Source organism: Lepidothrix coronata, unplaced genomic scaffold (assembly GCF_001604755.1).
Source record: "Lepidothrix coronata isolate B3197 unplaced genomic scaffold, Lepidothrix_coronata-1.0 Scaffold5, whole genome shotgun sequence".
NCBI classification, from domain to species: Eukaryota; Metazoa; Chordata; class Aves; order Passeriformes; family Pipridae; genus Lepidothrix; species Lepidothrix coronata.
The window spans coordinates 10,181,426-10,204,322 of record NW_016690185.1 but is presented as its reverse complement, the minus strand read 5'-3'; the positions used below and the strand labels follow the sequence as shown (position 1 = coordinate 10,204,322).

Sequence of the window (22,897 nt, the reverse complement as noted above, 5' to 3'; positions counted from 1 at the left end):
TCTTTGAAGTTCTTTTCAGACGATGGCAAAAGATACTTCATCCTTTGCAGGAAGGGCAAGAAACAGTGAGAGAGGAGGGGAAGGACTGGAGGGGAAAAAAGAAAGGAAATGATCGTTTGGGGAAGTAATATTCTCTTTAAAAAAAATAAAATTTATATGTCTCTTTTTATGTGTACTTTGAACTGATGAACTGAGCAAAATTACAAATGAAGACATCATCCTGAATATAGTGGTTGCTTTCTTCTTTTTTTATGAAATATTTTTCTCATGAAGTTAAATACTGCAACTGGTTTGGCTACTAAATCTATGAAAAGGGATGCTACCCTTGGGTTTGTCAGTTATAACAGTTTGTGATCTGACCTCATTTTGTTGTCAAATCTATTAATTAATGGCCTAGGTAGGAGTTTTTGGTTTTTTGTTTTGTTTTTTTTCTCTTCATCTTAGTCTTTCTGATCAAAAAGTCAGCTAAGTCAAAAGAGACAACAAATTAAGGATGGTGTGAATTCAGTATAAGAAATGTTTATTTTTGAGTGTGTTAGATCTTATTTAAACTTTGAAAGAAATTTTAACCATTACTTTCATGCAGTTTAGTTTAGATGTAAAATTGTTTTTATTGACCGATGGAGGTAGCCCTTGATATAAACAGGGCTATTAAAATGGTGTCTTTCTCAACTTTTATATAGAAAATGTGGCAGAAAGTGGCATGAAGTGTGGCATGTACATGTCTAGATACTCTTATACTGACATATAAGTAACAGTCTTACATGTAAAATTTGAATACACTCTTCATTGGTTAGTTTTTAGAGATGACACAGAGATTTTATAAGTATATTCCATTGCATACTTTCACTTTCCTCAGGCCATGTGCACTAAGAAACTTAATTTCAGCTAACTGCTGTGAGCTTGATTTCACATTACATCAATTTTAGGTACTGTTGCTGCAGTGACAATTTTTATTCAATCTGATTGTTATCTTTTTTCAGTAAAAACCCTGCTGGAAAAAGAAAAAAAACCCAACCAAACTCAAACCCTGATTTTTTTTTTCCCTAGCTTATCCTTTGATTAGCTCCTCTGCTATTCATTGAGTAGAAGAGTTTGAAACTAAATAAAAATTGAACAACTGAGACTATGTTGTAAATATTTACAGTTTTTGAGGTATGGATATGTAAGAGCATATGTTTGAGGATGCACTGGAGGGCATGCCACAAAGAGTATCTTCAGAATGAATGAACTGGTTTTTATGTGGTGGTTTAACAGTTTATGCTAGAGCTCTGCAAACTGGTAAAAGCATGAGGTGCTGTAGTAACTTAATCACACAGAAATGAAATGGTCTGCTGAAGAAAAGTGCATGGAAATAAGCATGCTCTATCAATGTCTAGAAGATTCCCTTTATTGGTACTTCTGGGTTTTTCCCCTTTGAAATTAAGATCTTTGGTAATTAAAAAGCAGCTCTTTTTGTATTTCTTACATATTTCCATTGTAGTTAAGTAATATTCTACTATCCCAAATTTGTTGTACCTGATAAGCTTATGTTTATTTAATTTCTTTCAAAAGGATCAAAATTAGCCTTTTAACATATACCCAGCTTATCTATTTTGGTATTTGTTTAACACCTAATAGTAGCAGGATGGTATTTGAGGCATAGTGAGAGATGCTGCTAAATCTCCAAGTTTTGCAGTTTTTAGAATTGTGCTTTAAGGCCCTGGAACTTTCTAATGATTTTTTAATATTAACTGTGTACCTCACTCTTACCTTCTGGCACTCATCGGAAGTTTTCTTTGGATAGAAGATATAAAGTATTTTGTATGTTGAAATCAGACATGTCTAAAATGTTCCACTTTAAATAGTGTTTGAATATTAGATACCACTGTTCATAGTTCATTATATTCAGAAAGTTAATTGTTAGTAGAATAGTATACTTTTTTTTTCTCCTCTGGACCTTGATCCAGTGTGTGGATGGAGTTTCTAGAACAAACACAGACATTTTTCTTGAAGCTGTCTCACAGTGTTTCGAAACCTTCTATGTTGCTAGAGAGAGTGGCAACAAGACAGTAAGAGCAAAAAACCCCTGTGTGCATGTGCATGCATGTGTGTGTTAATACCCTGACATGTACATAATAAATTGTTTAGCTCACAAGGAAAGCATTTTGTCCTCAGAAGCACATCCTGGATTTAAGAATTCAGGCATTCAACAACTTACACTAAAGCAGTGTAAGATGAAGAGGAAGGAGAAAAGAAGGCATGGCTGTTAGTAAGGGTTTGTTTCTCCATATCTTTCAGGCACAAGATGAATAGCAGCTGAGTTCCCTAGATATTCTGACATCCGCTGAATTTATTGTCTTACAAATACCTTGAATTTTTTCACATCCAGAGACCTGTTTACAGCACAGAGATGGATCACACAGTTTTTTCTTCTTTAGTTTGTATTGTCCTTATTAATCACTGACTTTTGTCAGGACCTTGATGTTTGCTTTGTTTTTGTGCACAGGATTGACTAAACTTAAGCCAAGGATAGCTGCATATGGTAAAGGACAAAATGACTATTACTCAATTTGTTGTATTTACCATTATTACACAGTAATCAGTGTAAGGGAGGGGAATAGAAATGCTTTGAATAGCCCTGTCCTGTCACCGTTTGGCTTGATCGAAATGACTAGGTCTGTTTTAAGCAAGGGAGAGGAGAGAAGAATCTGGTAACTCCCTGTGGATCAGTTGAGCAACTATAGAAAGCTTAATTTTGACATCTCTTTACAAAAGGCTTTTAGGTAATCCAGATTAGTTGCTCCAAATACCCTGTTGCCGAACGTATAAGAGAGTATCTGAAAATGTTGCTACCTAAAAACGGCATCAACAGTCTGGTGGTTTCTTAGTGTTCTTTAGATAAACAGAGTTAATGTTTGTTGAGACACAGTGCCCTGTTCATTTTGTGGGATCAATACCTTGTCCAAATTCAAAGCATGTTTAGGCACATGTAAGCACATTCATGCATAGATCTATATATCTATTGCTAAATGCAGAAATATTTTAATATGCTCTAATTAAATGCATTGTTCTCCTTCAGTATATAGACGGTGTGTATATATATGTACATATCTTGTTGACTTTTTTGTCACAGTTAGGCTTGTGATTTTATTTAAAAGTTTGGTATCCAGAAAAAGTTGTGTAAACAGATCAAAGCCTGTAGTTTTTTCACGGACATGGATTTGGAGTTTTTGTAGCTTATCTTTTTTTAGAATTGTGAAAATAAGTATTATTGCATATGTATTTTAAATGTGAGCATAAAGTAAATGTGTATTCTATGGTGAACTTTGCTAATTTAAATGTACATGGATTTTCCAGTAGGAGACAGTAGAGAATTTGTTGCAGGTACTGACACTGCCTTCAGTATTTATTGTGGTGGAGCAATGTACTCTTGGCTTTTGCATGGTGAATGTCTGTGGTGGTTAAAGTTGTGTTTTAATGCTGGGAATTTATTATGGCCTGTGGTGTTCTGCAAACCTTTGTGAACTGAACCTGACAATAATCTCCTATGATTGCAGAAGCCTGAATCTGGTGAGGAGGGAAATCACCATTCATATTGCAAACCCTAATGTACTCCCACTTAAGAAATGCCTTTGTCATCCTTTATAAAATATCATGGAAGTAAAAAGCACCATGTTGAATATAATGCAGTGTGTTGTGATACAGATATCAACTGGATCCACTGGTGGGACAATGCCCCTGCCCCCCTGCTGGAAAAAAGGGCAGCTTAAATATAGGTTTTGACTTTTCTGTGATTGCCAGTGGGACAATCTCTAATAACTTACCATGACTTACAATAATAAACAATGAACCTTGAGAGCAGAGGTTGTAAATGTGTTTGTTTTGGGATTGAAATTTATCTTCAGAAGGTTACTAATAAGGACATCTTTCTTTCTTATCTGCTTATTGTAGATGAAAATTGTAATTTTATGTGGTAAAAGGTTAGTATTCATCTATGAAATCTTTTTCTGCCATTTAATAATCCATCTATTAGAAAATTATTTTATAGGCACATTAAAAACGTGTGTTTCAAATTAAAAGAAGCTATGGTAGGTTTACTCTACTGGTTATAAACCCCAAGCTGTTTCAAGAATAGTAATTGCTTGGTGTTCCATAGCTATTTTTCTGAATAATTTAAAAAAACAAGTTGGTGCTTTATCCTGAAAAAGTTCAAAGGATGTAATTATGAATGGTTCTTGGTTATTTCTGTCTTTTAAGAGACAATATTCATTTTGGCAGTATTTTTGCCTTCCTTTGTCTGTGGAGAAAAATGATACATTTCTGTGCGGTACCAGAGACAGAAGCACTACTTGTCTTAGTAGCCAAAATTGCTGAAATAACTTATGTGGTACACCTATAGAAGAAACAAAGATCTGCTCAGTAATAATCTTAAATACTTAAAAAATAAAAATGGATTTGTTTTGAGAACAGAGAGACCTTTTTCCCTTGAATTTGGATTCATCGTTCTTTTGTTTGACTTTTCATTTTAGTTTGTTTGTTCAAAGGCTAGTTGATATAGCAGATTGATCAACAGCAGAAAGGTAGGAGGGAAAACGACTAATAAGACTTTATTAGATATATTCAAGGGTTTTAAGGAGGACAGAGGAAGTTCTTTGCCCCCAAGTCTCTGTCTTGTTAATTTTTGTCTTAGTGAGATGTGCCTGACTTGACATGTCAGTAACTTGTCTTCTCTGATTTGATCCAGTTTCATTTGTTGAGCTATATCAACTACAGCATCTATAGATATAGAATATAAGCTGACTAGCTTTAGCTTTCTGCTCCAAATAAATTGAAGAAACTACAGATTCTGTATTTAATTTTTTTATTATTAATGATATAATTTCTGAAAGCTCTAAAAATATCCCAGAAAAACATATTTGGAGAATCCCTTCTGAGTTAATATAACATATCGGCCTTGGCCAGTGGTGGGGTAAACTAGATCTGTATCATTCCTGACTGATGTTGACCTAATCAGTATCACAGATTCCACAGCTATTACTTTTGGTGCTTCATCTTTACTACCTATTTCTGATGTAGAAGCACTTGGGAAAAAGAAGTATTTCACTATCACAATCTCAAAAGCAAGTTTCTGCTTTAAGTAGAAAATTAGGGAATTAATCTGACATGTCTGATTTCATTAAGCAAGACATGTAATATTGCATATAACCAAGTAGTAGTGACAGTTTAAATGGTTTCAATGTTCCTGCTCTAATGTTTTCAGAAGTAGGAAGATAATTTGCAGAGAGACTTGTTGAAATTGAATCTGAGTATCTGGAGGTCTGGCATATCTGATATGTCTAGAGGCCTTTTCAAGGTCTTTCTCTTTGTGGTCTTGCTAGGTAGTCTCACTGAACGCAAAATCACCAAAACCTGGTCCCAAGTGTACACCCTAGACATGACCTGTACAAGGATGTCAGGTAATATACTTTGAAAGATTCAGTTAGTGATTTTTGTTTGGCTGGTTTTTTGGGGTGGTTTTTGGTTTGGGGATTAGTGTTTTTTTTTACTTCACAAAATTAAATTTCATGAGAAAAATCCATGGATATCATTGTGTATCTATGGAGATGTATTCTATCTTTTTTTTTTTTTAAGGTGTATCAGTTTATGAAGACAGAAGCACAACTTTAACCTCTTTCTTCTTCAGGTTTTCATTTTCAATGCATCATGCTCTTGAGAAACAACTGGTTCTTTTGCTTTTTCATTCACAAATGTGGCTTTGATAGACTTTACTGTCACTTTACCAACCATGAGCAGTTAATTTCTTTCAACTGTGGTAGGAACAGAAAAAAGGAGTTGAACCAGTTGTTAGGCATGGCTTGAGGTTGTTCTAGCCTAACCCAATGTGGAAATTATGCTACTTACAGTAAAGTAAAGGTGTAGCCTGTCAAACTGATTTGTTCAAAACTACTATGAAGCAATGAAGTCCTCGTTAGGAAAATTGAACTGCATTCCATTGCTTCACTGTGACAAAAGCCATTTTATACTTGATTTGTTTGCTGTAATCTGCTTCTGGAGAACTTGCATGTGCTGCCTCCTCCATACAATTGTTCCACCTGTAAGTTAAGGTCCTATGATTAGCCTTCATAAATATATGGATTTCTTGGGTCTGTAGTCACTGCTGATAAAGAAACGGTCATCACCAAAAAGGCAGTAACAACTGCCCACCTAAACTTCTGGTTCATTAAATCAAAACACAGAAAAGCTTTGAGCTGCAAAACAATCAAACAAGAAAGTATAAAACAGAGCATACAAGATAATTTAGGAGTTACCATATCAGTCAGCTCCATAATGCAGGGCAGCATGATCATTTAGGCTTGTATTCTCACATGAAAACAAATAGGAATTAACACAACAGATTTTGAGCTTTGGGTTTTAAAAAACTTGCTTATTCACATTTAGCATTTGGCAACAAAGTCTCTGTGAGCCCACCCTCAAGTGCAGACAATGGGGCAAGATTGCCCTTCCCACTGGAAAAGTCTCTGCTTCTCCATAGTTATGGATAACATTTGTCATGGCTAAAAATGGTTGCTGGAGAACCTTTCATAGCTCAAAACTTTGTTGATAGATGATATTACATTTTTATCAGGTACTAGTGGAAGGGGATAGCAAATCTTTCCAGGTGACTTATACAAATATTGCTTCCATTGTCCCACAGATGGTTCATAGGCAGGAATTATAGTAAAAGGGGCAGGTATTAGTCAGTGGCTGGCATTTTAGCAGAATTTATGTAGTAAATATTAATGATTGCAAAGTGCATACATGAAACCTTTCAATTTACACTTCCTAATGAGAAAGGGATGATATGCAATCCAAACGACAGTGTGTGTTTGGTCCTGTCACACTGTTTCTGTCCTCACTCTCTCTTTGGGTTTTTATATACTTTGATGAGATCCCTGTGACGCTTCTCTTCTCTGGGCTGATCAGTCCCAGTTGTGTCACCTTTCCTTATCTGAGGGATGCTGCCGTCTCTTCATCTTTCTGGCCCTTCATGCAGTGGCTCTCTTCACTGTGTCCACGTTTCTCTTGTACTGAGGAGCTTAGCGCTCCAGGTGTGGCCTCACCAGTGCTGGATGGAAGGATCAGCTCCTTTGATCTGCTGGCAACACTTTAATGCAGCCCAGGATACCATTTGGTCTTCTTTGCCACAAGGTCACAATGCTGGTTCATGTTGAACTTGGTATTTACCATGGCACCTAATGTCCTTTTCTGCCAACTACTTTTCAGCTATGTGGCCCCCGGAATATGCTGGCTAATGCAGATATTACTTCAAGAGATAATGGGTATGATTACCAAGAGTGTTCAAATGTGTCAGTAATTTGACTGGGAATATATATGGTTTGAGACAGAGCATATTTACAAAAAAAATAAATAAAATTTTTTCCACATAATAGGGAATTCCCAAAGGTCACTGAAAGTCAAAAGGGACTGACCTCTGCCCTAGATTTGAAAAAACAGCACATGCCAGGCTTGTATTGCTGCATTTTAAAGTAGCTAGCGATGTTCAAAAGGACTGCTTCTGCACTACTGGAAAGTGTTTTCTTAAGGTTTTGGTGTATCACAAAAATAAGCAAAGTATTAAGTATTTCATATTGATCCTTAACTTCTCTTATGGCTACTTTCCCCATTTTAGCTTTTAAATGTCATGACTTACAATGCTATTAATGTCTTTGTTGCTCATGGTTAAAAGTCATGCCTTTGTATGCAGTGTTACTGTTATTTTTAAATCTCAATCATTTAAGAACTTTCACACTTAAATAAATGTTTTGGTGTATTGAAGATCTGGTGTTTATGGGCTATGTAAGAATGTTTTTTCTTCAAGTTCTTCAGTCAGTCAAGAGCAGGGTGGGTTTTTATAAAACTGTAAGTGTTCCCACATGATAAACTACTGCAGCTCCAAAGCCAGAGCAGCTGTAACTCATCCATGTGCTTCATCCAGACATTTTCTAGACAGGAGTCTAGAAACATTTGGCATAAGCAACTTATGAGAAGTAAGCAAAGATAAGTTCAGGGAATTTTTTTTCCCAGTGTTCTTTACTAACACAGTGTTTTACAGGGTCTCTGAGTCTAATTTCTGGCTCTTCCTGCCACTGGATAACTGTGTCATTTCAAAGGCTTATTGTGCTTCATATTAATAATGTGTTTTCCTGGAACATGTATCTTGTTTGTGGAGGTAAAACATTGTTATTATCTTTCCTCATTTTTATATTGTTTGGCTCACTGAAAGTTATTTCTTAAATGTAAAGAGACAATTTCTGTATCGTGGTGTGAGTTGGTTTTTTTTTTCCTCCTTTTTTTGCCTGGGGATTGGGTGGCTAGGTGGCTAGGTGGCTTGACTTACAACTAATAAATTCGCTGAAGGATTAGCTTTTAGGAGCCTTTGGAGGCATGTTTTGTGTGATTCCTCACCAGAGAGCAGGAACTGAGATGAATCTTGCAGGTGTAGGTATCCCTATGTTAAGGGGAGCTTGAGTATAACTTGAGGGTGTGAGTGTCAAGGCTCCTTGTAGGTGATTGTAAGATGCTCAAAGAATCTGAGATGACCAGCTCAGCTGGTAAGGATACTAGTGAGCAGATAACCTTATATCCTTTGGTTTTCAATATCAGGAGGTGTGGTTTTGAGGAAAAAAGAAGTGATAGGGTGTTAGCTGACTTGGCAGACTTGAGATCCCAAAGTTTTCACCCAAGTGTTTGCTGTGCTGGAAGTTATCCTGGGTCCTGTCAGCAGCAAAGGCTGCCTCACAGTACTACTTAAGCATTCAAATTATGTTTTCATGAATTCTAAATTAGTTCAGCAAAATTATTTGTAACTTTCACAAGGGAAATGCTTTTTGTCAACAAAATTTTTATATGTTAGATAAGATTTCTTTAGCTGTCCCTTTCTTTCAGCTAGCTTCCATTAAGTGTTTCTTTTGTAACATGACACTGTTTTCATGTTTATATTAATTTTTAGTTTCTTGGTAATTAAAACCTTTGATTTAGTGTTTTAAAATGCCTTTAACACTGTAAAAGCACTGGATTGGGCTAGAAGCTTTATGTGAATAGGATTGCTAACTGTTTTATGTATAACTGGTCTTGCTGTTCATGGCTTTTCATCTACAGAAAATTATTTTACTACAAAACAAACTTGCTTCTATGTGCCGTTTAATCTTAGTCATTTTAGTGTAAGTAGTAGGTTCAAGTATATCTGTAGTCACCCTACTGTGCTTTTACAAAACTGAAAATTAACCAACAAAAGAGATGTGTATGAAGTAGAAAAAAATTAATATATTTTCTTTTTATATTCTTAGGAAAGCCTTTAAAGGTTTGTATCTGGGGAGGTTGATATAACTCACACCTAAAGAAGTTAGTTAATATAGCTCCCCTTCTTCCTGTGATGTTAAGTAATTCATTTGTTTTATTCACAAATTGAATAAAAATTATGTAGGAAGTGCCAAAAATCAAAATGCACATAATCTGGATTATGTGCACTAGAATTGCACGAAATTTCCAGTAATGCTCTAGTTGAAGTTTGGTTGGGGTTTTTTTGTGTGTATTTTGTTCAGTTGGTGAGGGGGTTTTTGTTTGTTTTTTTGTTGGGATTTTTTTGTGTGTGTTGTATTGTGCTTTTACTGTGGTTTATCACAGACATGATGCCTTCTATTTGCATACAGCTCTCTAATACACCTTTCCACCAAGCATTGGAATTCACCCATCTACAAGTTTGATTTCAGGTAATGAAGCTAGTAGAAGCCCTACTCTGCAGGAACAAAAAATATGTTAAAAGTTGAATGCTGTGTGGAAACTACAATATCTAATTTTTTCCTTTTTAAACCTTTTTTTTATTTCCATCACAAATTCTTCTTCACCTCTCTCTAATGCAATGTATTAGATTCCAGGAAAAATTAGTCAACGAAACACTACATTTCTGTTGTAACTAAACCTTTTAATACTAATTTTTGTCTAATTGATGTTAGCTTTATATACATGATGATGTGACAGGACTGCTGTCAAAACTGTGGGAGATTCTGCCTCCTGCAGTACCATGAGTAGCCAGAAAACTAGTCAAATGGAGAAAGGACAAGGAAGGTCTTAAACTGTACTGAAAGTATCCTGCTCGGTGGTGGTGGTGGTATATCGCTTACAAGAAAACAGCTTTTACAAAACTTAGGAAGAAATGTGTTCCTAAAGGTAGGCTTTGGGCTGCAAAGTTGTTTTCCCTCTTTCCTGACTATGATTGTACTTAATGGACTAGGTATGCTTTGGGAGTCCTTATTTTGATCAGTGCCTCAAATGAGCTAATAATGGTGCTGATACCTAAACTTTTGGATCCTGACAAGAGTTAAAAATTCAGTGAGGCCAGTCCTTAAAAAGCACCTTTTTTATATTCCTGCAAGTTCGGGCTTAGCCTTCATGGTGATTACAGGATGCATTGTTAGGGCTGTGAAGGAATGTGAAGGTTTGAGTATTTCTTAACAACTAAACCTGCGTAGGAGTCTCTCCTGTAATAATTGCTACTTCTCCTATTGCATTCAAATACTGTTGAGTACTTAAGTTGTTCAAAACATTTATTTCTGAAATATTAGATGAATAGTGATTTTCATCATCTACATTTTAAAGCTGGGGTCTGAAAAGTACATGGATGATAGACCCAGAGCAAAGGAATAATATCACTTTAAAGAATGCATGGGTTGAGGTATGTAGAAAGTATAGTTGAGGGAGGTTTAGTCCAACTGTAACTATCATTAGGCCTAGATGGCTTGATGTGGAGAAGGCAATAATTGTTTTGATATTGTTTTGGGTTAGGGGACATGTGGTGGCGAATAGTGTGGAGAGGGCACCTATGCAGAGGCATAAGGTAAGGGCAGTTTGGTTGTTACAGAATATGGAGTGAGTGTGGATGAGTAAAAAAATTTTGGCTACTACTATGGTGCTGGAGTGAAGTTGGGCAGTTAGTGGGGTGGGATCTTCTATGGCAGCTGTAGTCATGGGTGGAGGCCAAATCGAGCAGATTTTCCTGTGGCAGCTAAAATGAGGCCTAGAAGGGGGAGTAGCGGAGTCTGGGTTGTGGAGGATTGTTGAATTTCTCAGATATTTATTGTGGAGGCTAGTCATGCTATACAGAGAATAAATCCAATATTTCCAACATGGTTGTAGAGTATGGGTTGAAGTACAGCAGCATTGGCTTCTGCTTGGCCATGTCATCATCCAGTTAGAGGGAATGATATGATCCTGACTCCTTCTCAGCCAATAAATAATATTGGAATATTATAAGGAATAATATATGAGGAATATATTGTTGGTGATGGTTAATATTAGTATAGCAATGAGGAAGGTTAGGAGGTGGGAGAAGAATTTTGTGATATGGGATTCTGAGACTATATATATATATATATATCACATCTCTCATTTTTGTTTATTTTATTCTATATTGCACATCATCCACCTAATTTTCAACTTAGAGTCCTTTAGGGGTTGACAAACATATAGGTAAGGGTGATGTGATTGATAGAGTCTAGTTAGGTTTCCAAATGCCCCTCTATACAAGCTTGTAGTGAAGCTAAGATGCCATTCTATGATATACTTCCATAGATACATAATTGTTTAGGAGGAAAAAGAGAAAGTAGAAATAAATTGTCAAGATGTCTTGAAGTAGTCACCAAGGCATCCTATGGAAATTTATGCCCTTCAGCATGTTCGTATGGGACCGGAGTGGCTGCCAGAGAACAGTGCAAAGACAAGTTTGTTGGTGAAAACTACTTTGGAATAGCAAGGACAGTATGTAATTGTAAGGTCCTGTGGAAGGACCATCACAGTATCTCCAACTGTGAGTGATTGAGCAATAAAATAACAGGCACATTTTAGTGTAGATAATGAGATATAAAGTAATGCACACTGCATAAAATCATTGTGGGGTTCATAAAAATGTCAGCATAGAGCCCAGTGATGGTGAAAAAAAAAGGAAATGAAGTGTTAAGAATGGTTAAAAAAGTCAGTATAAATTAGATAACGATATTGTGCTGTTGTATAAATTATGACTCACCCATATTTTGGTTACTGTGTGCCAGCTCTGCTCTCATTATCTTCAAAGAATATAGTGCAGTTAGAAAGAGCTTTAGAGAGAAGGATGAGTATAATCAAATGGCTTTTATATGAGATTGAACAATCTGGGACTGTTCAAATTTGAGGCAAAATTACTTGGGGATGTATAATAGAGGTCTACAAAGTTGTGAATAATATAGAAGGGTGACTGGGATCAGTTTGTCAGATTTAGGTCATTGAAGGAAGTCTGTACAAACCAGACAAATGGAAATGTCTCAATGCTGTCGTGGATCTTTCCAAATGATACTGTGTTCACTAAAAGCTTGCATGGTTTTAGGGAGAAAATGGCCCAATATATGGACAAGAGATACATTGGGAATCTCTAAATATGTAGGAGTACATCCAGTTCAGGGAATTCTGACTCTAGATCTTCATTTGCATGTGAATGTAGGCACTTCATAAACATGCATATGCAATTTTATTTGGAGAATTAAATAACATTTGAGTATCACCTTGGAACTGTGTAGAAAATTCAGGGATCAAATCTAATTCCTTTGAGTAGCATTTGAACTACCTGAATGATTCAGCGTTTCCCTTTCTCATTCATTGTGGCAACGCTGGTACAAATGAGACAGGATAGCTGTCTCTACAGCCCTGCTCTGTGCCAGCCCAATTCATCCTGTGGAAACGATCTCTCTCTCTCTCCTTTCCGTTAAAGGAAGTGAGCATCTCTCAGAAGTGCACTAGATGAGCATGCAATTAAATTGTAATAAGTGGAAGGACATTTATAGTTGCACAGACAACTAATGTTTTCTGGCTAGAGTGATAATCTGAATTATTTTTCAGCTAAAATGAAAGTGTTGAAGCCATTCTTTCTAGGACTGTAAACTGAACAGCAGTGCAGATGAAGTGCAGGATTCACTCCCAAAGCACTAGTGTCTTATTAGGATAAGCCTCCTCTGGTGAAAGGAATAGCTCAACAATCTGTTTTTTCTCAAGTAGTGTATGCTTATCTGAGGAAAAGAACAACCCCAGGTTCTGGTCTGACTTGTCAGCATTTAAAATTGCTTTTTATAAGTTTTCACCCATATATGCAATTCCCCTTTTCTACTTCCAATTTTAAATGTGAACAGATGTTATTAAATTAAAACCTGATAATAATTTTTTTCAGCCGCACCTTTTGTTATATTGTGTCTATAATTATGAATGCTTCATGGTTGTATTTATACCAATTATGAATGGAAATAATAATAATTTAGTACTGCGTACATGAAATCTCAGCTCTCTAATATCTGTCTTTTTAATTATTGCATTTTTCTTTTCCTTATCTTGTAAACATTATACCTTATAACTTTTGATAGACTTTGCCTTTCCATATTTCTTCATGTTTTCTGTTTTGTTGTGTTGTGGGATTTTGTTTGTTTGTTTGTTTGTTTGTTTTTCCCATGGATCTCCTTGATTTAATCTTATCAATTCCTGCGAATTTCTCCTTTTTTGATAATTTCCTACTCTTGGTAGGTGGAGATTACTTATATTAATCTTGTAGAGGTAGAAAAACCCAAGTAAATTAATTCCCAGCTGTGTTCCAGGAAAGGTAAGTTTCTCTTCTGTGACACCCAGTGTGGGAAGGTATCAATGTACAGGAGAAGGACACACTTACATAGGCCAAGCTTCCCTGGGAACTGGATCTAAGTTACTTCCGAATAAATTACTAACAACCCAGTTAGAGTGAGATGTAAATTTAGTCCAGTTCTTAACATTGATGCTCAAATTTCTTAACTGGACTTTGAGAAACAATGTGCTTTTGGAGTTTGTGTACGTTATAGAACTGTATTGTATTGTAAAGAAACTTGTCTGCCAGAAGAGATTTAGATATAATGTTTATTTCTTACTGAGTTGTCTTCCACATCATGTAACCATTTAAATAAAAATATGATTAATAAATATTAATATTGATACTCCTTACTGGGAACAAGTGCCAGCTCTCTGAAGATGTCTGAGGAGTGAGTGGACACTGTCAAATAGTGCTTTGGTCAGAGAGGTCACTGGACAAGGGGCATTGTGAAAGTAGGACCCTGAGGCACTAAATTAATTTCCATCAAGCTGTTGTTGGCCAAAGCAGGAGGAAGAGGCAGAGAATAAAGTGGGTTTTGCAACTTAATTGCGTTTGTGTGCAAATAAAATAAAAAGGAAAAAAAAGAAAGGGGTTAGAAATGCAGTCTTCAGGGGAACTTCTGGAGAAATTGGAAAAGGATTGTAGTCCAGTGCTGTCAAAATATATGTGCCCCAAAGGCTTCCTCTTTCTGCAGTCAAAGCACAAGTTTGGGAATGCTGTGAACCACATCATTAACATGTCCATAGCCACCTTTCCTTGGAAGTTTTCCTTATTTTTCCCTGTTTGAGGTTTTGAAATTATCTCTGGGTGTAAACAGACCACCTGGGATCCCTGCCTCCTGTGGTGGGGAGACAAATTGCACTTCACATCTGGATGGGATGTAAAGGTGAGGAAATTCAGTGAGTGGAACATAAGAACACGGAAGTGTACCTGATGCAGTGCACAGAGTCAAGTTGCATAAATTTCAGGTATCTTGCTGAAGAGGGTATTTTTGTGAATGAGTGGTCCACAAGGAACTCTGGAGGTTAACAGGAGCTGCTTGCTCCAAGGACTCTCTTGAGACTGAAGTGGTCATTTCTGTCAGTTGGTAATGTTTTGGTACTTCTGTAGCAAAATCCAGTTCTGGTCTCTGGAGCCATCCAAGAGCAATTCTTTGTTGTTACTGCCCATTTGAAGTGGATCAAGATGCTGGATGTGAAAATAGTCTTCTCTTTTTTTTCATACACAGAAATTTCCACATTATCTTGCCAGAATGAAGAATGAAGTTAACAACTATTACATAAATCTCATGCTACAGCTGTTCTTTTCGTTGCCACTGGGGAGTGCCGCACTATTTCTGTGCTGCTGCATGTTTCCCTGTGCAACTGCTCTGCAAAAGGTTACAGGAGACTGTGGACTATATTGGGACCCCCAACAAGAATGATAAAATTTTGTTAAAATTGGTTGATCCGTTGTGTGCTGATATCTAACCTGTTTCAAAGTAATGGCATTTTTTTTTAGAATCGAATCGTGTTTGTACATTTAACTGAGTGAAAGCAGTATGCCATTAATTGAAGTAATAAATATTTTTTTCTGGTGTGCTATGAAAAGCAAATCCAAAGCAAGTCATGTATATGAATAGTATGGAACTGCAATACATTGAGTAATAAATATTCCATTCAGTTGTCAAACCTGATAGGAACTTCAACTAAATGAAAAAGGCAATGTGTCTTATATCTACACGCTTGCCACTGGGGGGAATTCTGTAGAAATGAGTGTTGTAAACATTTTTTCTTTCATTTTGACAGGTAATATTTGAAGCCGAAGTCTCAGATGGGAGAAAGGGCTACATTGCCATTGATGACATCCAGGTCCTGAGTTACCCTTGTGGTAAGTAATGATTAAGAGCTGCATTTTTCTCTGTCTTTTCAGGACATATTTGATATTGTTGTGGCCTGCTCAGTTTTCATCACTTGAAAACTGATGTTCTTTTTTCCTTCAATAGTATTTTTGTTGCAGCTTCCAGGAGGAAATGTAGTGTTGCAATAGTGATTTGTCTGGGTGAAATCTTTTTCTGCCACAGGTAAATTATACAGGGATAAAAAAGCAGGAATTCTTCAGTGTCTTTTTAGTCATACTGTAGTTGGTGTGCATAATCAAAATGGGTTTTAATGTTAATATGTGTACTCACTGTTAAAGAAAACTGAATTGGCAGATGCTTGTAGGAGGTTTATCAGATTTCATGCCATTTTTTTTCTCTTTTTTTTTATTCTAAACAGGCACAATAGATTTAAAAAAAAAAAAGAAAGTAAAAGGGCTATTGAACTACAGAGGGATTGCATTCTGTTTATTTTTTTTTTGTGGACAGACTTCAGACATTTGTTTTTGCCTTTTCCTTCTTAATCCTGGGGAATAATTACACACATGCAAACACAAGTTGTGATAATGAGAATCTTCTACAAATAAAAAGTTGTGAGGAAGAAATCGTTACTGTGCATTTCTGACACTTGTTATCAATTCTTTTTCGCAATTTGGTTCTGTTCAACTCTTTTGATCTTCCCCTAGACATGCCTGTTCTAAAATGTGATTTCATTGTAATGTACCACATGGCTGATAATTTAATTGCTTTCTGAAATGATCAAGATATCACAATACCCTGCCCCAACTTTGCAAAACAATGTCAGATAATAAAGTTGCAATGGCAACCTCAAATCTTGTTTTCTTCTACCCCAAACCTTTTAAAATCATAGCTCCCAGGGGCTACCAAGCTTACAGGGTATTTGAGTGAGTTACCTTTTTATATTTCAGCCAGCCCAGCTATCTGATGTCACTACTCAGCAAAGTTCTGCTTGGATTCGGTATCTGCCTTTCTTTCTGCCTCTCTCCCCCACTCCTATGTGTTTTTTTTAAGTGCCAAAACAAAACGTACAGTCATACCAGCAGATTATCAGCATGTTATAGTATTCAGATAAGCTCTTTTTTGTTACTGCTGTTTAAACCCTCTTCGTTCCAATTTAATGGTTTATTTTCCTGTGTATTGTGGGATTTTTTTTTTTTTTTTTTTTTTTTTTTTAGTAAGCACAAAGAAATAACAGTTCAGCTGCTGTTTTCTTTAGTAGGTCTTGAGAGAGGGATGGGCAAGCTATGCAGTGTACCCATTCCTCAAATGTGTCTGTCGGCTTTCTTCAGTTTAATAAATCCTTCAGGTGATTTTGCCACTGAGGTTTCCTAGGGGCTTTGTCAGTGTGGGAAATAGATTTGTCAGCTTCTGAAATACTACATTCAATGGCATGAATGATTTCCTTTTCTAAAACAAGAGCTCCGAGTTGCATTGCAAATAAGTGAATGGTATCTCTCTATTTGCTTGAGCAGTATGCTGCTAATTGGGTTTTTCTCAGTATGATGGATTTCATACAGTCTTTGGGATAATTTTTGTAAAGTGCTGCTGACATTTTGGCATTTGTTCTCCTTCTTTTGGCTTTGATTTTAAAAAGACTTTATTATAACCCATGTATAACGTGAAGTTAGTAGATTCACCAGGGGAGAAGGGAAAGGACTGAAAGCACTCCTCGAACAAATGAGAGATGAAAGAAATAATTTTCTCTCTTCTGTTTCTCTTTTTTAGCCAAAGTTTATGAAAATATGGATGTTAAGGGAGATAATAATGTTGCTGGCACCTTTATTTTTTGTAATAAGTCTTATTTGTAATTTTTGTTTTCTCCCTCTGCAGATAAATCTCCACATTTTTTGAGGTTGGGGGATGTAGAGGTCAATGCAGGGCAGAATGCTACATTTCAATGCATTGCTACAGGGAGAGATGCAGTGAATAACAAGTTATGGCTCCAGGTAAGGCTAACTCGTGCAAGTCTATTTGGCTAGAGGACAAGCTACTTTCTGGAGATGAAATGTTTGAGTTCCTAAGCCTTTTTTTCTTCTACATGTAAAGTATGTCATTTAAATGCAATTTTATCTCTGTTAAATGGAGAAACTTTAATCAATTTTTTAATTCTAAAAAGCTTGCATTAAAAATTAGAAAAACTGGTGTTGATGCTGGGGTAAAGTTGGCCCTTAAAGGTATTGTGGGCCTTCTCTCCTTGTAAATCAACTCTCTGTGTCAAAATTTATTATCATTCAATGCAGATAATTGACATTTGGGATCTAGTATGACACAGATGTAACACAGCTGTCGTGAATTTTGAGGGTTATTTTATCATGTAAATTACCTGTCTGAGCAGGTGGCTGGAGGGACATGGCTGTACTTCTGTGTGCATATCCATTTTGCTCAGCAGCATATTTAATGGAACAGCATAAAAGGACTGCTACATGTTCTTTTTCTCTGTCTCCATAGTAGGAGGAACTTGAACTTTTACCTATGTGTAATTCTGAGTAGTATGCATCTCAGAATTTAAGAGATGACTAAAACCAGAAAAAAATCCTTCTTAGTATAAAAGAAGAAAAAGAAGAAATTAATATGATTGTCCCTCCAAAATAGCCACTTTCCTTTGTAGCCTGGGGATGGGGTTACTTACAGTTCAGACCACTGGTTAAGTAGGAAGATAACAAAGTTTCCAATTGCTCTTTAAAAAATTATATTTTAACACTTAGTAAGGATTAAAAAAATCACTTTAGTTGTATGTGTACCTTTGTGTGCATTCTTTATATGTAAACCTTAAGCACCAACATTCCTTTAGAAAGGTTTCTAAATATATTCTCTAAAACTTTTTTTTTTTTAAATGTGTATTTCTGTATATTTTCAGAACTGTAAAGTTCTGAAGTACTTTTTGGGAAAATGTACTTTTAAATTAATTACAGTCAGAACTTCAAAACATTTATTTTTTGTCAAGTATTGTAGTTTGAAGTGAACTATAACCAGCTACTTCAATCTGCTTATTTTTTAATTAATAGTGGAGCTGACAAACCTTGACTAACTGTTGCATATAGGCATGTGATAAGTTAAAAATTTTAAAGATATTTTTATTAGGTTATTAAAAATCTGATATGCAAAATGTATTATTAGACAAATATACTGCAAAATTAAAGAAGTAACACAAGTATAGCAGTAACTGCATTGGATTTAGTTAAAAGGTATCATAGCAGTAGGAATGATTTGTACTCTGTGTCTTGGAGCAATAATTTGTTTGAACTGAGTAAACATAGAATGCATTCATTGACAAAAAGGAGTTGATTTCCGAGACTTGCCAAAAAAGCACACTGAGCACACAAAATGAAACTGAGCTGGATTTTGCTGTATCCAAGGCAGAACAATAGCCATAGGAGCATTCCAGCAAACCTGCGAAGCACCATTTTCAGTTGATTGTTGATCAGAAAGACCCGATAGAGACAGCCAGCTGGAAATCTTCCCTATCGCTCACTCCTTGGAGTCATAACTCTGACAGATTATCCTTTCTAACTTTGAGTCCCCTGAGAAGCCCAGTTAGCAGCCAGGTCAACTCAGAAAACATATGTTTTGTCCCTCCATATGCTTCATGGATCGTTTGTTTTTTCTTGTATGTGTGTTTGTGGACCACAGATGTGGTAATGTCTCACAGTGCAAAAAATAAGGTCCTTTACAGGTTATAACTCTGCTTGCTTGTGCTTGTGAGGTACCCTGATACTCTTGAAGATACTTGCTACTTGAGATTCTGTTCCACTTCCTGTTTTTCCATAAACAGTGGCAAATTTTCACCAGTTTAAAGGTGACTATTTTTTTTCTTCATCACTCATCATTCCACCCCTCAATCCAATATAAGCGTGAATCAGCAGCCTTCCCTTTCTGGATTATCTTCCTTAGATTACACTCGAAGTCACTGCTGTTGTGCACAGCTAATAGTGAATTTCCTCCTTTTTCTTAAAACCTCAGGTGGACATATATGGACCTCATGAGGCACTGGAGCGTAACTTGGAAAAGGTTCGGTTTAACCTTTGACCAAACCAGAAATTCATAAAGCCCGAATACCCTGAAAGGAAAAACTAGCAGATCAAATCAAATGCCTAAGTAATTGTTTTTGAGAGCGTTGAGCTGAAACATTCCAGGAATGTATTTTTTTCATAATGAGAAAGGCCATTGGAAAAAAATGTACAAAAATGAAAAATAAATGGACGATGGAGGGGGAAAAGACACTCTCCAAGCACATTGTGTTAGAGAAAATAGCTTTAGGTTATGTCCTTATTGAAAGAGAAAAACTATTTCCGTGAGGAGGAAAAAAAAAAACAAAACAAACCCAAAAGCAAACCAGTAAAGAATTTGCTATTAAAAGACATTCTTTGGCAGGGAAAGTTCCGAGGTCCAATCTGGGACACTAGGCTTTTTGTATCTGCAGGGATCTAAGATCTCATTTGCTTACACTGAAACAGTAAAGATGTGCAAGAGAGATTTCGTTAAAGACTCTATACCAGTGCTCTCTGTCTCTCCCAGCCCCCTGTTTTGAAAAGAATTAAAGTAAATTGAGCAGCACATGAAAAAAAATAGCAGTCACCCTGCTCTGTGTTCAAAGTCCTGCAATCCCACAGCTGCTTCAGCTGGGCTCAGTCTGAACTGTCACGACCTTGGCTTCACCTTCTTGATCCCTCTCTGCACTGACTCTGGACCTTTTGCAGTTTGCCAGTCAGTCAGTTCAGGAAAGTGATCTGACTGAAAAAGACATTGACTGTTATTGGGTTTTTGTTATTGTTGGGGGTGGGGAGGACTCTGTTTTGGTGTGTTTTTTTTGTTTGGTTGGATTTCTTTTTTTGTTTGCTTGGTTTTTTTGATTTTTTTGTGTCTTTTTCCCCAGCTTGATTCATGTCTAAATTACCTATATAAATAATGCCAGCAGGTAGAAAAAGATTAGGATGTTTGGTTAGAAGCAGGGAAGAGGGAAAAATTTTAACAACCTGAAATGAAAGTGGGGATCTTGGTAGTATGTCTCCCTGTAGTGTCTTATGTAAAGTTCAATATTGTTATAGTTATTGGGGAAGAACCCTGATCATATGCTAAGTGAGCTATGTGCGTTCACATTTCCATGCTTATGTTTTTCCGAGTGTATATATAATTAAGTGCACATAGCTTTATATGCCTTAAAATAAAAATTAATAAAAATAGACGCATTTCAATACACAGTTTCTTGTGTTTACCGCTGTAATGACAGTATTTCCATCAACTCCATTTTCTATAAATGTATGTCTGTAAACATTTCAGACAAATAGGGATTAACATTGAATTGAACTTCTGACTTTCATGGCTGCAGATTCTGCTCTTGTTTGTTTGTTTTTAGATTGTATCTGGTCTCTTGTCCCCTTTGATATCCCTTCCCTCCAACCACTGTATTTTGCAGCCCCAGTGGACCAAGATCTGGGGCAGACATAGTTCTGTCATTGAAAGATAAGCAGTAAAGATAACAGAAGTTTTTAAAAGTTGCAGCTGCATTAATATGGAACAAATATTTGAGCAGATCAAGAGATTTAACTGGTTGAACAAGATGGTCTGAAACACACCTTTTGTGACAGTGTGAATAGTAGGTATGGAAGCAGGACAGAATGCAGCTGAAGTTCTTTTGTTCTTAACTTTTTCAACCTAATCTACTGTCAAATCTTTTATGGTTGAGAGCTGAAGGATTCTCTTTATGACCTGCAATTATTAGCAAATTCTGAAAGTTTCAAAGTCTTTAGTTTTTGTTTAAATGTGAAACAACATTGATGTTGTTCCTGAAATACGTTCAGTCTTGATGTGTAGTATCTTTTTTGCCTGCCAAACCCTTCAGAATGTAGTGGGGGGAGGGAGAGGGAGTTCCTCAGTATTTTCTCCCTCCTCTTAAATTTTCCTCTGCAAAATATCACACACCACCAGCCGTTGGTGCCACTACACACACTGAAGCAGTTGGGTTGTGTGATAGGAGACCACAAATCCAGGGTGGTAACCTAGTTTTTCCACCTCTTATGCATTGGTATTTTCTGACTTACAAGCTTCAGGAGATAACAGAAGTTCTTGCTGAAAAATGCTTTCCTGTAGGAGATGAACATAAGTGTGCGTGTAATCTTAAAGAAATGAATATAGTGTGCATAGACATCATAATTAATCAGTTCTGGCCCACTTACTGCTGATTTTCTTTTTTTCCAAAGCCTATGAATTGTCTTTCTTTGAAAAGACATTTAAAGAATAAGGATTCTTTCTTTTTTTAATATTTGATGCACCTTACTGCTTCATGCACATTTATTTGCTGAATTAGTATAGAAAGGACCCCCTTTTAATTCTATTTATTTCCCTGTGAAATGCCATACACTCCAGTGGAGTAACGTCAGTAAACAGGCTTGCAAACAAGTTCCTTCTGTATGTTAATCCTGTGCTCAGAATGGATACGTGTTATATATTAAATGTTTGAAAGAATAATGCTCACAGAGCATTCTAAATATGAAAATACAAGAGTGGGGTTGGGGCTCTGTTTGCCTGTTTGATTTGGAGATTTCTGTTTGGAGAAAGCTTCCATGGATTTGAGCTTCATTTCTTTACTACAATAACAGAGAAATAGAATTGACTGGATAGGTTAAATAACATTTAGGTACACCAAGGCTGTGGAGAGCAGTGTATGTGTTGTCCAGCATTTGTTCTGCTGATCTAATTGGGATATCAGAGCAACAGGATTTTTTGCATAATCGGGCTGTGTTTAACGGCTTCCTGAGCTGGGAGCAATTGTGGTTCCCAGAACTCCAATACGATTTCCAGTGTCTTATCAATGTCCGATTTAACTGGACACTCAAACAGTGCAGAGTATAGAGCTTTTTGCTAGAACATCTGTTAAACCATATGTCTTGGCACCAGGTTCAGATGGCGATAACTGCAGCACTAATGAGTCCATCCATCATTGCTGAGCTTTGCATTAACATAGCATTGGATTAGCAAAAGCGGCTTGTTCTGGCTTTGCAGTCAGATGTGTTTTGCCACGGTCTGCGGTGATACCATTTGCTTTGGCGAATCTGAAATTCAAAGGGGTTTCGGCTGCATGCATTTAAAGATTTAATACACGCCTTGTAATCCTGTGCAGATTGCCGTCAGAGCGGTGGCGAGCGGGCCAATCTGTCAGCAATAGCTGTGGGTGCTGGCTAACCGCCCTCCACTTGGGCTGCCAAGGCTGGCAAGGCAGCCCCGCGCTCGCCTGTGGAGAGACTCATCAGCGTTAATATGGTCTGATGCAGCCCTTCTCTCTGCCAGAGGAAAGTATCTTTCCTTGTGGAATAACAGATAATTAAAGCAATTGCCTGAGAGTAATAATTGAAAAAGTGAAATTAAAC

General features: G+C 36.6%; 1 protein-coding gene across 5 annotated transcripts in view; it reads left to right on the top strand.

The window, feature by feature from the left end:
- Positions 1–22,897, top strand: part of PTPRK (protein tyrosine phosphatase, receptor type K) — a 397,810-nt gene that overhangs the window by 162,096 nt on the left and 212,817 nt on the right. For all 5 annotated transcript variants that reach the window (XM_017829151.1, XM_017829141.1, XM_017829132.1 and 2 more), the window contains 2 exons: positions 15,442–15,523; positions 17,364–17,479. In XM_017829151.1, coding sequence (XP_017684640.1) covers positions 15,442–15,523; positions 17,364–17,479 — 198 coding nt within the window. The remainder of the gene's footprint in view (positions 1–15,441; positions 15,524–17,363; positions 17,480–22,897) is intronic.